The sequence below is a fragment of the Odocoileus virginianus genome, chromosome 8 (genome assembly GCF_023699985.2).
Source record: "Odocoileus virginianus isolate 20LAN1187 ecotype Illinois chromosome 8, Ovbor_1.2, whole genome shotgun sequence".
NCBI classification, from domain to species: domain Eukaryota; kingdom Metazoa; phylum Chordata; class Mammalia; order Artiodactyla; family Cervidae; genus Odocoileus; species Odocoileus virginianus.
Genome location: NC_069681.1, coordinates 72,285,922 through 72,302,272, shown reverse-complemented (window position 1 = coordinate 72,302,272; position 16,351 = coordinate 72,285,922). Strand labels below are relative to the sequence as shown.

The following is a 16,351-nucleotide window of genomic DNA, read 5'->3' as shown; positions in this document are numbered from 1 at the left end:
AGAGGAAACAGACACTCAGAAAGGCAATTCAAAATGTCACACAGTTGGTGACCACAGAACGAGCCTAAAACCCCGTCAGAACACCTGGACTCAATCTCAGTTGGTTCCATCCAGGAAGTCATGGCGCCGCTGTACCCTCTGGGCTTCAAGCACCTGCCTTTCTACATGGCTTTATTTTTCTCTGCAGTGATGATAACTGTAACTTTTTGTTTGTGGTAGTTTGCCTGGTACTAGAAGGTTGGCTCCCAGGGCAGTGCCCTGGGCTATTTCATTGTCATCTGCTTCCCCAGCACCCACTGTTCACTAGTAGATAGGCAGCAGTGAGGACCTGCAGAATGAGGGGATTTCTAACACCCATGAGTCTGTGCTGTGCTCAGTCGCTTCAGTTGTGCCTGACTCTGTAACCCCATGGACTGTAGCCTGCCAGGCTCCTCTGTCCATGGGATTCTTCAGGCAAGAATACTGGAGTGTGTTGCCATGCTCTCCTTCAGGGGATCTTCCCAACCCAGGGATCAAACCTGTGTCTCCTGCATCTCCTGCATTACAGGCAGATTCTTTACTGATTAGTCACCAGGGAAGCCCATCCATGAGTCTAACCAGCTGTAAATAGTGAGGGGAAATGAGCTCGGGTCACCTCTTTTGACGAATAAACTTACATCTTAACAGGGATTTCTCTACAGGACTTTAACACAGAGAAGTGAATTCTGTGGTGAAAGCAGGTCGTTTGGGGGTCAAGTGTTAAGCAGAAGAGTTTCTGCATTCCTCAGGTCACCTCCTCAGGGACCACCTGTGCTATGGGGAGCAGCTCGATCTGAGGTCTGTGATATAATTCAGTGATGATGCCCCCGTTGGACATTTCAGGGAGGAAAGAGAAGCCTGTTTGGAGGGCCACTTGTTAAGTCTAGGGAAATTGTGGTAGTAGTTGTGGTGCCTGGGCTTAGCTGCTCTGATGCATGTGGGATCTACCCACACCAGGAATCAAACTTGTGTCTCCTGCACTGGCAGATGGGTTCTTTACCTCTGAGCCATCAGGGAAGCCCAGAAAAATCTGTTTTTTGGGTTTTTTTTAAAGACTGGTGGAGGGCTGCACTACATTAAAAGCAGACAATTATAATGAAACTCAATAAAATGGATGTAATGAGTAAGGTCTGCATATATAATTTTTAACTGCCCTCTTTGGCATGAGGAAGGAGCACATAGATCAAATCATCTGTTAAAAATCCGTGCCCCCGGTCAAATTCCCCAATTAGTCTACTACTACAGTTAGGACCAAGAGACTTAGTGAGACTCTCCTTGAAGCTTCCTTTGCTCCATTCAGGAATTGAGGAAGGTCCTGTGTGTGCATGTGTGAGCCCTGGATGCCTGGGGGACTGGGGGGTGACTGAAACAGGAACCCTCTGTTTGCTTACTTACGTTACTCCTTCCCTACCCTGTCCTCCTCTTAGTGTTTGTTTCCAAATGAAATCATCTCCACTTCGCCTGGACTTCATCAACCCTGAGGATTCAAAAGAGATGCAAGAGGCCCCGCCTCCTTATGAATATGCAGCAGCGAGGGGCTGGGAGGAAGCACTAGAGGAAAGCCCTGCAAGAAATTCAACCTCTGTCGGCCTTTAACGGCTCCGGCCGCCCCCAGCCTCCACCACGCCCTGCACGGCCGGGGAACAATAGCGCAGCCCGGAGCCCCGGAGGCGTGCTCGCCCCGGCAGAGGAGCCCCTGGATGTTGGTCGCTTCGGAAACGTGGAGTCTGAACAGCCCTTCGGAGCCCGTCTGAAATCGGCCGAGAAGGTAGCAGCCGGACCGGTTCACCGTCTCCCGCCCAAGCAGCCGAAGGTCTCCCCTTTGTCGTGCAAATGACGGGATCGCAGGTGTCCTCGTGGCGGCGCACGCCGGGGCCGAGTTCCCCTTCTGTTTCCCCGTGACCTCCTTCCCACCCGAGCTCGGCGCGGGGTGGGCGATCCCGCCGGAGACCCCGCTGACGTGGAGGGATGCTGAGAAAGGTAAGCGGGTTTCTGCACCGGCGGTCCCTCTGCCCTCACTCTTGGAAAGGGGACCGCCAAGCAGCAGGTGGTTGAAATCCCGCGTCCTTGCCCACTCTCTAAAGCGAGGCTGAGAGTAGGCGAGGGAGCGGCGTGAGAGCGCGGTCGCAGCACTGGCCGAGTCGGAGGTTTGAGAAGTTGCCGCGGCCACAGCAGGTGCAGCGCAAGCGCGGAACTGTGGCTGGGAGGCTCGAGCACCACCCGCAGCCTGCGTTGCCATGGCATCGGGGGCGGGGCCCGGTCGCGGCGTGCGTCGCCGTGGCAGCGGGGGCGGGGTCGAGCCGCGGCGTGCTTGGGTTGCCAGACGACGGAGGAACAAGGCGAGGGGTTCCTGGCATCTCAGAAGCTGCTCAGAGGACCAGCCACAAAGTCTGGTGTTTCTTTGACGCTTGGCTCTGGGGTAACTGCAGCCTATTGGCAGAGAGTGCTGTTAGATAATCAGGCTTCTAGGCTACCGCCTACTCGATGCTTTAATACTCTGTTTTTGAAAATACTTGGATTGTGGTCAGAAGGAAGACGTGAAAAAGTTAGACGATATCCTTTCTAAAGCAACAACAAAAAGAAGTATTTTTGTTTCCTCGTTTACGTGGATATCCCTTAATTATTATCACTTAAAAAAAATTAACGGAGAACCTGGTTTGGATTCACGAAAACGAATGGACCTTCGGCCTTTTGGGCATATTAAAAAAAATCTTTGCAAAAGTAAAGCACATACAATATTAAAATTCAGACAGTTGCATCTTAAAATGTTTTAGAGAGACACGACTCTTTAAAAGTATGTGAGAGAATTAACTCCATTTCTCCACCACCACCCCCCACCCCCGCCCCCACCCCGGGTATATTCTCTTTTCTCCCTTTAAAAAAAAAAAAGATTTATTTATTTTATGTTTTGACTGCGCTTCGGCTTTTTTGGTGCACACGAGGTTTCTCTAGTTGCTGCGAGTGGGGCTACTCTCTAGTAGTGGTGCATGGGCTTCACATTGCCCTGGCTTCTCTTGCACAGCAGAGGCTCTAGGCACCTGTACTTTAGTAGTTGTGGCTCCTGGGCTCTAGAGCACGGGCTTAGTAGTTGTGACCCACTGACTTAGTTGCTCCAAGGTATGTGGGATCTTCCTGGACCAGGAATTAAGCCCATGTCCCTTGAATTGCAGGATGGATTCTTCACCACTGGACCAGAAGGAAAGCCCCTCACTGGGTTTTTTCTTACATGTAAATGTGCTGAATAATTTTGGCTTGTTATTTAAAAGATTGTTTTAGCTATGCACTACAGAAAAAGATTGGCAAAGAATTTGAATAACCTTTTCCAAGCAGTGACTGACAGCTACAGTAGGACTTGCACCTACTCTCTTTTCCTTTTATCCTCCTATAGCTAAGAGGTTTTTTTGTTTGTTTGTTTGTTTGTTTTTTGGCATTTTTTATCTGTTTCTCCAGATTAAATTGTTTGCCAAAGACATGGATCTGCTACCAGTAATTAAGATGTATTCTACACACTAGGCTCTTTCTTCCTCTGCCTCCATTTAAAACTTATCTATGTGTTATTTAGTTATTCGTGTATTCATTCATCAGACATGGGTTGGAATTCTAATCCATGCTGTGTACCTTGCTGGACTTGAGAGAAAAGGAGTGAGTGATGAGAGGGACAAAGTTGAATTAGAAAAACTCACCATTTCGGGAGCGGCGAAGGCTGGTAAGTGATCAGAATCCACTATGATACTTTCTCACTTAGGAATCCACTCAGAATGGCCTCTGTTACTGACAGGAGGTGGTGCCCTGACAATGCTTGCCCTCTCGAGGCAAAGGTACCCAATGAGAATATGAGGAAGGTGATGCTCAGAAAAGTACAGTGATTTTCCCTAGGACTTACAGTCAGTAAGTGGTTAAGTCAGGATCTAAATTCAAACATGGTTGCTATGACATCCTGCTTCTGAAGCATTAAACCATTTGACCCAATGTCCCTACAAACCAAGTTATCTTTGAAGTTTGTGAATTTCCACCAAAAAAAGAAACCTATGTAATTTTCTTTTTGGTTGAACTGTTTCTAAAGCAAGGTATTTCAAAAATCAGATTTCAATTTCATTTTTGAAGAAGGTATGGTTTTCCTACTGGACTGTTGCTATCATCAATAATCTTTTTTTCTTAGGGGTTCCTAAGGGGTTAGTAAGAAAATTAAGATCTGGTTATTAAAATCATGTTTTAAGCATATTGGAGGTACTTGTGTATTAAAGGGTTCTATAGTACAAACTGTTACAGAATTAGACTTCTTTAAAGCAAAATATATACTTAGGTATCATTCATGTTTTTATTATCTTTCCTGATTTTAAATCTTTTCAATCAGATTTGTTAGTCTTTCCTGGCATTGTCTTTAGATGGGTGATAATTGGAAATTGCCTTATGAAAAGTTGTCCTAGAAAGTTCAGGTTTGTACCTGGCTTGACCTGCAGTTAGATTTGGCTACCTACACCCCATGACAGCCCTGAAAACCACTGTAAAATAATTTTTTAAGTTTTTACAGTTAAAATATTATTTTCCTGAACAGATTGCAGAAACCAGATCTTTTGTGGCTTTAGAATCCTCCTCTTAGTACCAAGTGCAACACTCTTCATAATTATTAACTGGCAGGAGAAACAAAAATAAACTTTATCAGGTCAATGAGATATAGAGTAGAAATAATCCTTTAAAATATGTATATTCAGAGTCATAGAAATTCTAAGTTTTTTTTCATGCTACCACACTCTAAAATTCTAGGCAGTACCTACTTTGCAGATAGAAATTTTTATCGAAATTAATTAACTATAGATGATGGCAAAAGGTAAGAAAAGAATTAACAAGAGTTATGGTGACTAGTATATAAATTATTTTCCAATGTATTATCTTAATTGAACCTTGTAACAACCATGCAAGTGTCGGGGAGAAAAACTTTTTCTTCCATCATTCTGGGTTCTTTGTCTAATCTAATAATTAAATTGACATAAGAAGGATTAATAGGAGAAAACAAATTTAGTTATATATGTAGAGGAGCACCCAAAGATGTGAGACCCAAGGACAAGTCTGGGAGTTGAGGCTTCTGTAACACCCCGAGCTGAGGAAAGGGATGGGGGCCTGAGGTTTCCATGGGCAAGGGGTCCTTCCCAGGACAATGAGAAAACAGATGTTTGGCAAGTCTGGTAGTTGCTCTGCCATACAGATCAGTCATTCAGATAAAAGTTCTCTCTGTAGTAACCCTCTCTCTGAGTCAGGCCTCAGTCTAAATTCCTGTAGGAAGCTGCGTGCATGCTAAGTTGCTTCAGTCACGTCTGACTTTTTGAGACCCTATGGACTGTAGTGTGCCAGGCTCCTCTATGGGGTTCTCCACGCAATAATACTGGAGTGGGTAGCCATTTCCTTCTCCAGAGTATCTTTATCGACTCAAGGATTGAATCAGGTCTCTTAGGTCTTCTGTGTAGGCAGACAGGTTGTTTACCACTGAACCACCATATGCATTCACACTGTTGTGTGACCATCACCAACGTCCACCCACAGGACTCCCTGTGACATTGTTTGTCATCATCTGCAAGAGGATCTGTGGATTCTTTACCACTAGCGCCAGGTAAGGGGGAGGTCAAAAGCCCCTCCTAAGTCATTTGGGGCCTTATTGTCTTCAGTGCAAAACAATCCATGTGCCAAAGTGGCACATTTGGGGAGAGTTGTCCTAAACCCCTTCACAGGAATTTGCATCACCATTTTTTAATAGATGAGAAAACAGAAACTCAGAGAAGTTGAGTGACTTGGTCAGAGTCACCCAGAAAGGGAGAGTCACATCTTCTGATGAGGTCAAGTGATTCTGTGTGATGCCCTTGCAAAGCAGACACACCCTTGAGCTTTCTGGACCAAGCCTGAGCCTCTGGACAGACCCAATTAGGCTGCGTGCAAAATCCTTTGTCTCCCCGTCACTACCCCTAGGCTCCACCTCTGTCTGGGAAGAAGGGGAGGGAAACTTTTTTTAAAAGACAAGAAAGAAGCAGAAAGAAGGAGGAGATGGAGCCAGGCTCAGTGGAACAAAAGAAAGTAAGAGTTAGAAAGAGAGTGAAATGAAGTCTGAAAGAAGGAGCCAGTGTTTAGAACTGGTAGCGAGGAGACCCAGAGAGAGGTGTGCTGGTCCACTGGGCTTCTGTAATGGAGTGTCCCAGACTGGCCGGCTTAGACCACGTGTCACAGCTCTGGAGGCTGACAGTCAGCAAGGCTGGTTTTTGCCAAGAACTCTCCCTTAGGCTGAACGGTGCTGCCTCTTGTCTGCACTCTGAGTGTGTGTCTCTGTTCTAACCTTTTCTCCTTGTAACACCTGTCATATTGGCTTAGGGCCCACCCATTTGGGCTTCTCAGGTGGCTTCGTGGGTAAACAATCCTCCTGCCAATGCAGGAGACTCAGGTTCAATCCCTAAGTCAAGAAGATACCCTGGAGAAGGAAATGGCAACCCATTCCAGTGTCTGTGCATGGAGAATTCCATGGACAGAGTGAGCCTGACAGGTTACAGTCCGTGGGGTCGCAAAGGGTTGGACACGACTCAGGTGACTTAGGACACCACCCATCTGACCTTATTTTACCCTAATTGCCTCTTTGAAGGTCCCATCTCCAAATACAGTCACATTCAGAGGTCCTGGGGTTTAGGACTTCAACAATATGAATTTTAAGGGAGCTCATTTTATCCCATAATAGAGACTAAGGAAAGTGAACTTGGTCTGTGACTCTGAAGACCAGACCTATTTCAATTGCTGTATGCTTCCCATTAGTTTTCTCTCCTGGCACCAATCAATGTTTGGGTGAGTTGCGGCAATTTTTCACATCAGTATATTCCACTGGAAAGAAAACAAAGAGATTCAGAACTGAGTTCTTCTGTGTTTAGCCTGCTTCATAGTTTATTTTTACTCTCACCTCTGCAGGGCCAGCTTCCTTGTCACGTTTTGACAGGGCAGATGAAGCTGATCATGACCCCATGTTTCCTACTAGGTGAGATGTGGCTGCCTTTTTTGAGCTGTGGATTGATTTGAGTCACATGCATTGCCTGTGGAGCATGATAAATCCTATACACACAAAGTCACAGTGCTGAAAGGACAGGGAAGCGTAGGTTTTACAACCCTCAGAGCCATGAAGATAAAAGCCAAGGCAGCCTTCCATCTGCATGGCATTTTCCATGCTTATTTCTAACAAGATATGCTTGGTGTTGTGTTTTAGGCTCTGGGAAGGTGGCCAGAAGAATCTGAAGGTTTTCTCTGAGGCACTGAACAACTTACAAGGTTATAACTGGAATGCTTGCAAAGGCTCAAATTATTAAAATGCTGTGGTCATAGAGTATCCAGGCCCAGAGGGAAGCCTGCAATGCTGTGGCCAGTGCTGGCCCATGGGTGGACCCCACAGGACCTGCCTCAGGGGGGCAGGAATCCAGGCAAGGTTTCAAGATGGCCTAAGAAAGTTCCAGAATTTCCTGCAACAGAAATTTCAATATTCACCAGTTGTCAGGCTCTCAAAGGACTTCTGTCTGTCTCCTTGATGTCCTTCCTATTCTGCCTTCAGAAAAGGTAGAGTGTGGCTGTCCACTTTTTTGCCTAGAATAGCTGGTCATTTGCTAAAAGTCTTAGTATTAATAGCTCATTTCTTTGCTCTTTTGGTAAATTGAATGGGAACCCTGTCTGTTGAGAGGAATCTGTTGCTGTCACAGTCCCAGGAAAGCTGCCCCAGACTCTCCTAAGTTGTGTGTTGTTATTTATGTCTTTGGGGCTTCCCAGGTAGCTCAAATGGTAAAGAATCTGCCTGCAATGCGGGAGACCCAAGTTCCATCCCTGGTTTGGGAAGATCCCCTGGAGGAGGTCATGGCAACCCACTCCAGTATTCTTGCCTGGAGAATCCCATGGACAGAGGAGCCGGGCTATAGTCCATGGGGTCACAAAGAGTTGGACACTTTTATGTCTTTATGGCACTGTCCCGAGTCATGATTTTTGATGGCTGTTGTATCTACTTCCAATTGTGAGACCGTGGGCTCTGATCTGAAATGTCCATACCGGAGAATATATATCCCTTATGCTTGGAGAAGAATTTCCAGAAATACCAGCAGCTTTCCAGATTAGCTCTTTGGATGGGATCCAGCAGCTTCCATGATGGGAGGGTTCAGAAACAGGCTTGTGCGGACCAGCTATTGTTAACCCAGCCAAAAAAGAAGGCCTCCTTCTCAGAGCAAAGTGTACTTCATTAGTGAGGGGCTGGATGCCAGCGCCTGGAGTTTGAAAAGTCAGCCTTGGAAGCTACTGCAAGTTCCTGAAGGGCAGAACTGTGTGTTTCCCCTTCTGATTCAAGCCCGACGTTTCTTGGTCAGTTGTGCAAATTAGCTGGCACAGGTCCAGAAGGTGGGTTGGTCTGTTCAACGGCTGCTTCTAGAACACTTTTAATTAAACCCCCCCTGAGAGGCACTCCTCTCAAGTTAGGAGGAAAGATGCCAACACAGATGCATGAAGAACGAGGAGAAACTACTGTCTGTGGCTGACTGTGACTCCCCGGGTTTTGGCCTGGTGAAGTACCCCTCATTCCTTCAGTTACTGGAGAAGGTCATGACCTTGAAGGGGCCTGGAAGTTCCCAGGCTTTCACTGAGTATTCATGAGTGACTCACGGTCTTTTTAGGCTGCAGGACATGAGAAGACATGTCATGGGCTTCCTCCTCAAGCAGCTGATACTCTAGTTCAGGCTAAACAGATGTGAAAAATAAGAAAGCACAGAGGCCCAGTTGTGCACCCAAGCATAAGAGTGCACGTGCTAAGTTGCTTTAGTAGTGTCCAGCTCTTTGCAACCCCATGAACTGTAGCCCGCCAGGCTCCTCTCTCCATGAGATTCTTCAGGCACGAATACTGGAGTGGGTTGCCATTTCCTCCTCCAAGGGATCTTCCTGACCCAGGGATTGAAGCTGAGTCTCTTAGGTCCCCTGAATTGGCAGGTGGATTCTTTCCTTCTGAGCCACCTGGGAAGCCAGCAATAACCGCTGCTCAAGGGGTTCTCGGCCAGGGAACTGCATCCCCTTTCTCAGCATGGCTTCCAGTACCCATCACCCCAATCTCCTAACCTGTTCCTTTCTTGCTTTTCCACTGAGGATGCTCGCTGGACATGTTTACACCAAAGTGGGTCTGGTCACAGCATTTGAAGCTTTTATGCTTCTGGGAATCCATCAGGATTTGAAGGAAAAACAGGAGGGACAGGGCCAAAGGAGCAGAAGAGGGAGTCATTTCTACTCTCTCCTCACTGATAGAGTTCACAAATCCTTGGAAAGCCGTTAAAAAGACTGCCTGAGTGTTCATTTCAAGGGCAGAAGGATTTGTAGGCAACATAAGAGCAGGAGGCTGTGTGGACAGCCACAGCAGGGCAGAGAGGAGAAAAGTCCTCGTCCAAACCCGAGGTGGTGACAAGATAGGGCACCGGCAATTGACTCTTACCAGGAGATGGAGGGAAAGAAAAACACATGTTTCTGGGAGGCCAGCTCTGGGATACAGGCGTGTCCCCTGGGGTTATGGCCCCGGAAGCCCATACTCCTCACGACTGAACTCCCCACTCCTCACCCACGGGGACCCAGAACTCCTGTATGATGGTCAGCAGAGATTTGCAGCTGGAGGGTCCTGGGCAGGGAAAGCTGAGTCTCTGATTCCATTGTTCCTGACAGTTCGAGTTTGCACAGTCAATTCTGTTGTAGGGAGTTAGGTTGTTTTATTGCTTTTCGTTGCACTGGGTCTCTGTTGCTGCATGGACTTTGGCTTTTCTCTGGCTGCAGTGAGTGGGAGCTACTCTTCATTGAGGCACACAGGCTGCTCACTGTGGTAGCGTCTCTTGCTGTGGAGCACGGGCTCCAGGCACTGATGTGCGGGCTCTGGAGCACTCAGGCCCAGAAGTTGTGGCACACAGGCTTACTGACTCCATGGCATGGGGAATCTCCCCAGATCACAGATTGAACCCGTGTCCCCTGCATTGCCAGGTGGATTCTTTATACACTATGCCAAGCTGCTTCCTCTGCTTGTGCTAGGTATTTGGGGCTGGCCCAGGATCTGTTCTGTTATCCTATTTGTAAAGAAAATGTATTCTGAACCTGCAGCAGGTGAAATGTATTTTTGAGCAGCAAGCCTTTGTGATGTGAAGATCAGGGCAGCTGAGAATTTTATTTGGAGAGCCAAGGCATAGCGGAATGAGCATTAGAGGAAAGTGGGGAGACCTGGGTGAATGTGTCATCTCTAACACAAATTAACATATTTCAGCAAGCCAAGTTCCCAGAGATCTTTTTTTATCTGTTAAGAGGAGGGACTTGATTAGATGATTTCTGAAGTTTCATTGTGTTCTGGAATTCTGCTCTTTCTAAAAGGCAGCCTAAAATGGAATGTGTCACCTCTAAGAACCCCAAATGCTTGTCAAGTACCCATCAGTGAGTCTCCTGGTGGCCCCATGAGACCGTCATAGTCCGTGATGGTCTTACCCCCCTGAATCCACACATAACCCTGAGAAAGTATCACCAGGACAGGTGTAGAGGTGAGAATTAGTTTTCTTTATTCTTTTGGTTCATGCCTTGTAAGAATAAAATTGTCTCCAGATGCGCTTGGCTTCCATGTCTTGGCTGTGAGATCTCAGCCTTGAGAAACCATAAGGCCATGGAGACTGTTTCTGTGGTTATTACGTTCCATCTCAAGAAAAGCATCTTGGGATGTTTCCCCAGCTCAAGTGCCTGGCAGTTCCTTTGATTGGAAACATGGAAGGATCTCCTTGTCCACTGAATTGCAGCAGACACAAAGGGAAGCACAATTTTCATCATTTTACACTGAGTAGGAAATTTTGAAAAGTTTTGGTGTTTTGAATTTATACTTTAAATGAACAAGAGGACTGAACTAAATGGAAGCTAATTGAATCTGCCTAGTGAATATAGATTTCTCAGTTTATGGAAGTTATCATCTTGGAGTCTTGTTTATCAGGTTTCTTTGTAATGGCTGTGTCTCTGTCTAGGTAGTAAACATGGTGTTTTAGAAATTTTTTTTCCCTTTCTAATTATATATTTATTGATTTTGAAAGGAAAAAGAGAAATCCACACAAACACTTTTCGAAAGCTTCCAATTAAGCAAATCTTAGGGAAAATGCATATTTTGATTTGTAGCTAAGTAAGAGTATTTTGGTTTATGAGCTGAGTGTACCCATAGCATCAGCATGAGATGTATATACAGTTTTCTCCTTGATCTCTGCCCAGTATCCAAGCAATGGACTTTTCTCTCTTTTCCCTGTATCAGGGGAAAGGAATTCTAACTCAATACTTTGCTTAGATAACTAATTCCATCTCACCAGTGTTACAACCAGATGGGAGAAATTAACAAAACTTCTGACTATGTTGGTTATAATTTTAAGAAATGTGTTGGGATACACTTAATTCTTAGTATAAAAAAATATCTTTTTTTTAAATAAAGAAAGGGAAATGACATGAATGAGCACTGACTATGAACCAGACTTTTACTATAGAAAGTACACGGCACTTGGGGCTGTTGTCATTTTTCTGTCGGGGTTATTAAGGTGAAGCACAGAGAAGTTCCGTCACCTGTCAGAAGGCACACTGACTAAATGGCAGAGCTAGCGTCCAACCTCACGGGGGAAGAAAGGAAATTTTTTTCCTGTCTAGATCTTGAATATATATGTAACTTGAAAACAAGAAATCACACTGCCTCTGAGATACACACACTTTTTGTGGGATAAAAGACAACTGGAATGTTGTGAAAATCAGCAGTTCCCCTGATTATGGGAATATATTCTTCAGAGTAAAGTTGAAACACTTCTAACATTAAATATTGTATTAATCACTATTAGCTCTGGGAATCTGCCCAAACAAATCATTCTTCCAACAGTGTTTGTCTTCAGCCAACTCAGGCAATCAGCCACTGAATGAGGCATTTTTCCCCCTGAAAGACATGATTTGACCAGTAATAATTTGGTTATGCAATTAAATGTTGACAAATTGGAAGGTGAAACCCTGAATTTGGGAAGTTTGATATTTTGATGAGCTAAAGTATAAACAGTTTTCTTGCCCACAATAAATAATATCTATACAAATTTTAATTTCAAATTGGCCAATCTTCAAAGCTACACTGCAAGCCACACATTAAGATATGAGGATAACAAGCAAGAAAAATTAAAATGCCATCAACAGTGAGAATCTGTTTGAAAAGAAAAGAAAAAAAAGGGCAAATTCCTTTAGACAATGACCTAAGACTCTTTTTTTCCTGTTAAAAAATGAGAGAAGTGAAAGAATTTTCAAAAACTGTTAATGAATGATAGAGTTTCTTGTAAAAACTATACTTTTTAGTGGAACTCTAAAGTTGGAAGCTTAGGAGTCAATAGCCTCTTTTATATTAAAAATCTGGTGTTCCTGATAGTTTAATTGCTAATTGAACATAAAGATATATTCAAGTAGTTTACTAAAGAATATATTTGTAATAAACTGATTGTTTAAACATGGATTATCATAGTGGGAAAGATGGAGTTTTTAGGAAAGCAAGAAGAAACTATTGAAAAAATTTGAAAGTGTATTAATTCAAAATTTTTGTTTTAATTTTTAAATATGAATTTTATATAGTTTATTTACATGCTACAAAGTTAGAGGATATGAAATAACATTTACTGAAAAGTAGTCTCCTCTTTCCTGCAGCCTTTCACCCCACTAACCTTTCCGGGGCACCCAGCTGCACCCCTGGGAATGGCTGGAATTGCCAGTTTTTCCATATGCTTCAGAAAAAGTCTGCACCTATATAGGGAAGTATGTTTTCTTCTATTCCCCTCTATTTTTACACAAGTGATGAGATGGTATACATAGTATTCTGGATCTTTTATTTTTACTCAATTATATATTTCAGAGATGATATTAATATATTATACTTGATACATTATGATGTATTTGATATATGATGATATATTAATGATGAATTTCATATCAGTACATAAGAACACTCATTTTTTTATTTTTATTGTGGTAAAATATACATAACATGAAATGTTCCATTTTCAAGTGTACAATGCTGTGGCATTACATATATGCACCTTGTTATGCAACCATCACCACCATTTACCCCTAGAACTTTTCATCATTCCAGTTGAATCTCCATCCCCATTAAATACTAACTCCCTCTCCCCCTGGCCTCTGGTTAAGCCCATTCTACTTTCTGTTTCTGAGAGTTTGACTATTCCAGCTATCTGAAAATAAGTTGTTGTTGTTGTTTAGTTGCTCAGTCATGTCCAACTGTTTGCAATCCCATGAACTGTAGCCCACCAGGCTCCTCTATCCTTGGGATTTCCCAGACAAGAATGTTGGAGTGGGATGTCATTTCCTTTTCCAGGGGATCTTCCCAACCCAGGGATCAAAGCTTGTTTCCTGCTTGGCAGGTGTATTCTTTACCACTGAGCCACCTGGGAAGCCCTCTGAAAGTAAGCAGATCGTACAAATGGTGTCCTTTTGTGTCTGGCTTATTTCACTTAGCATAATATCCTTAAGATTTATCCATGTTGTAGCATATATCAGAATGTCATTTCATTTTAATGGCTGAGTAATATTCCGTTGTATGTATATACTGCATTGGTTTTATCCATTCATCTGTTGATGGACTTTTGTGTTGGTTCCACCTTTTTAATTCTTTTTAATGGCTGTTTAGCATTCTGTTCTATGGCTGTAGCATACTGTATAGACCAGCTCCCCAGTGATGAGGTCAGGTTATTTCCATATTTCAGTGAATAATTGTGAACTTAGATCATTTGACACCTGCATTAGGCTATCCAGTAAACAAACTTCTTGAAATGGATTTGCTAAAATGAAATGTTACAGGCATCATAAAGTTTCAGCTGTTGCCAACTTGTCCTCTGTGAATGTAGTCCCCACTTGCACCCAGCCCAGAGACCACCTGCTTCCTGCCCCCTCACTAAAACGGCATCACCAAACTCCTCATCTCCACTCATCTCGTGGTGGAGAATACTATCTCAGTACAGACTTTTCTCATGTCTGGAATAAATGCTGAGTGTTTTGGGGCCATTGTATTTTCTTTCACTGGGGCCATCTTCATTTCCTTTGTTCATGTCTCAGTTGGGCTGTTGAGTTTTTCCTCCCTCTTCTCTATATTGGCTGTTGTTGAAAATTTGCATTGGTTTGGCATCCTTTCCACAGCCTGTGGGAGGCTTTTGGAACTGCTGTGAACAGGAACTTTGTCTAAGAACAGTGAGACCTGCTCTTCAACAGTGACCAAATGCTGGCTCCGTGACAACAGTTTTATCAAGGGGACAGACTTTAGGAGGTGGGAGCTGTAGGAGGCTTTATGGAAGAGGTTACATGCAAAAGGAAGTATATCTATTCTCACAGTGTGCTTTAATGTTATTTAGGACTTACTCATCTTTCAAAAGGTGGGTGTACTAACACTAGATGATGTATAACTCAGGATGTACTAAAAAATAGCCGGAAAATATCAGGCTTTCACTCTTGAGAGTGCAAGGAGATCAAACCAGTCAGTCCTAAAGGAAATCAACCCTGAATATGTTGGTGATGGACAGGGAAGTCTGGCGTGCTGCAGTCCATGGGGCTGCAAAGAGTCGGATGCAACTGAGTTATTGAACTGAACTGAACTGATTCACTGGAAGGATTGATGCTAAAGCTGATTCTCCAATACTTTGCCCACCTGATGCAAAGAACCGACTCATTGAAAACGACCCTGATGCTGGGAAAGATTGAGGGCAGAGGAAGGGGATGACAGAGGATGAGAGGGTTGGATGGCATCACTGACCCCAATGGACATAAATCTGAGCAAACTCTGCAAGATAGTGAAGGGCAGGGAAGCCTGGTGTGCTGCAGTCAGTAGGGTCGCAAAGAGTCGGGTACAACTGGGTGAATGAACAGCAGCAACAAAGTAGGCCTTCACACCTGCGCACAGACCAGGGAAAGGTGTTGGCAGGGGTGGTTACAGGTATGATGAAGCCTGAAAAGAATGCAATTGGGGGGAAGCAGTTTCAGAAAAAGAAAGCAAAGTGACCTGTGACTGGATTGCCAGCACCCCTCGCAGGCCTAGGGAGGGCCCTACAGCCCCAGATTCCACGGCCTCTTGGCACCTGGGATTCTGGAGGGCAGGCTGCACTGGCCGGGTCTCGGGGTCACAACCACATTGACCCCAGGGTCCCAGGAGCACATCCAGGGAGTCAGGTGACAGCTAGAGGTCTCAGTGCAAGCCCTGAAATTCCTCCAACAGCATCAGCACGGCTGAGAGTAAGATGGCTCCTTTTATTACAGGCATGTCCGTCAGACCTCTGCCCCATGTGATGTCTCAGCACACATCACCATGTGCTCCAGGCACCCAACCTCATGCCGCCCACAAAGAAGCCTGAAGTCAGCAGTGACCCTGACATCGAAGACCCAGTGCGTTGTCTACACCTGTGATCTCCAAAGTGGGAGTGAGAGTACTCCTCTTGGGTGGGCAGAAAGTGTCAGAATGTGTGTACACACACAGGTACACATAAATGCATGTATATTTATGTCCATAGATATGCATATGTATGTATGTCAGAGTGTTGTTGTTTAGTCGCTAAGTCCTGTCTGACTTTTTGTGGCCCTATGGACATCAGCACACCATGCTTCCCTGTCCCTCACTATCTCTGGAGTTTGCTCGAGCTCATGTCCATTGAATCAGTATGTTATCTAACCCTCTCATCCTCTGTTGCCCCTCTTCTCCTTCTACCTTCAATCTTTCCCAGCATCAGGGTCTTTTCCAGTGAACTAGCTCTTTGCATCAGGTCGCCCAAGTGTTGGAGCTTCAGCTCCAGCTTCAGCATCAGTCCTTCCAATGAATATTCAGGGATGATTTCCTTTAGGATTGACTGGTTTGATCTCCTTACTGTCCAAGGGCCTCTCAGAATGTATCAGAATGTATATATCTCCTCATCTAATAGAACCTTATTTTAATTTATAAATGAATAAATAAGTGTGTATAGGGATGTGTAGAATTTTAACAGCTTTCCTTATTGGGATGTGTCATTGAAAAGATGTGTGACCATTTATCCTGACAGGCAATGCCCTGAAAGTGAAAATGACAGCATAGCCCTTAGGATTTTATGTGTAGACATGTCAAAAGAAGAGACCTGGACACAGGCAGACGCTGTGTGAGCAGGACTCTGCGGTGATGAACGCCGTGTGCCCGTTTGTCCACAGGGTGCCCAGACACTTGGTTAACATCATTCTGGGTGTCTCCGGGATGGAATTTCTAGACGAGATGAGTTTCTCATTTGAGGTGGTGGACTTAGTAAGGTGGATGACC

At 44.6% G+C, this 16,351-nt stretch overlaps 1 protein-coding gene across 4 annotated transcripts in view; it reads left to right on the top strand.

Annotated features, from left to right (window-relative positions):
* Positions 1-1,471: 1,471 nt before the first annotated feature.
* SPATA13 (spermatogenesis associated 13) overlaps positions 1,472-16,351 on the top strand; it is a 223,616-nt gene continuing 208,736 nt past the window's right edge. For 3 of the 4 annotated variants that reach the window (XR_011489094.1, XM_070471683.1, XM_070471684.1), the window contains exon 1: positions 1,472-1,998. Coding sequence is in view for 3 of the 4 variants with exons in the window: in XM_070471683.1 (XP_070327784.1) it covers positions 1,987-1,998 (12 nt within the window). In the remaining variant the exon portion in view is untranslated. The remainder of the gene's footprint in view (positions 1,999-16,351) is intronic. The other variant, XM_070471687.1, reaches the window with a different exon arrangement.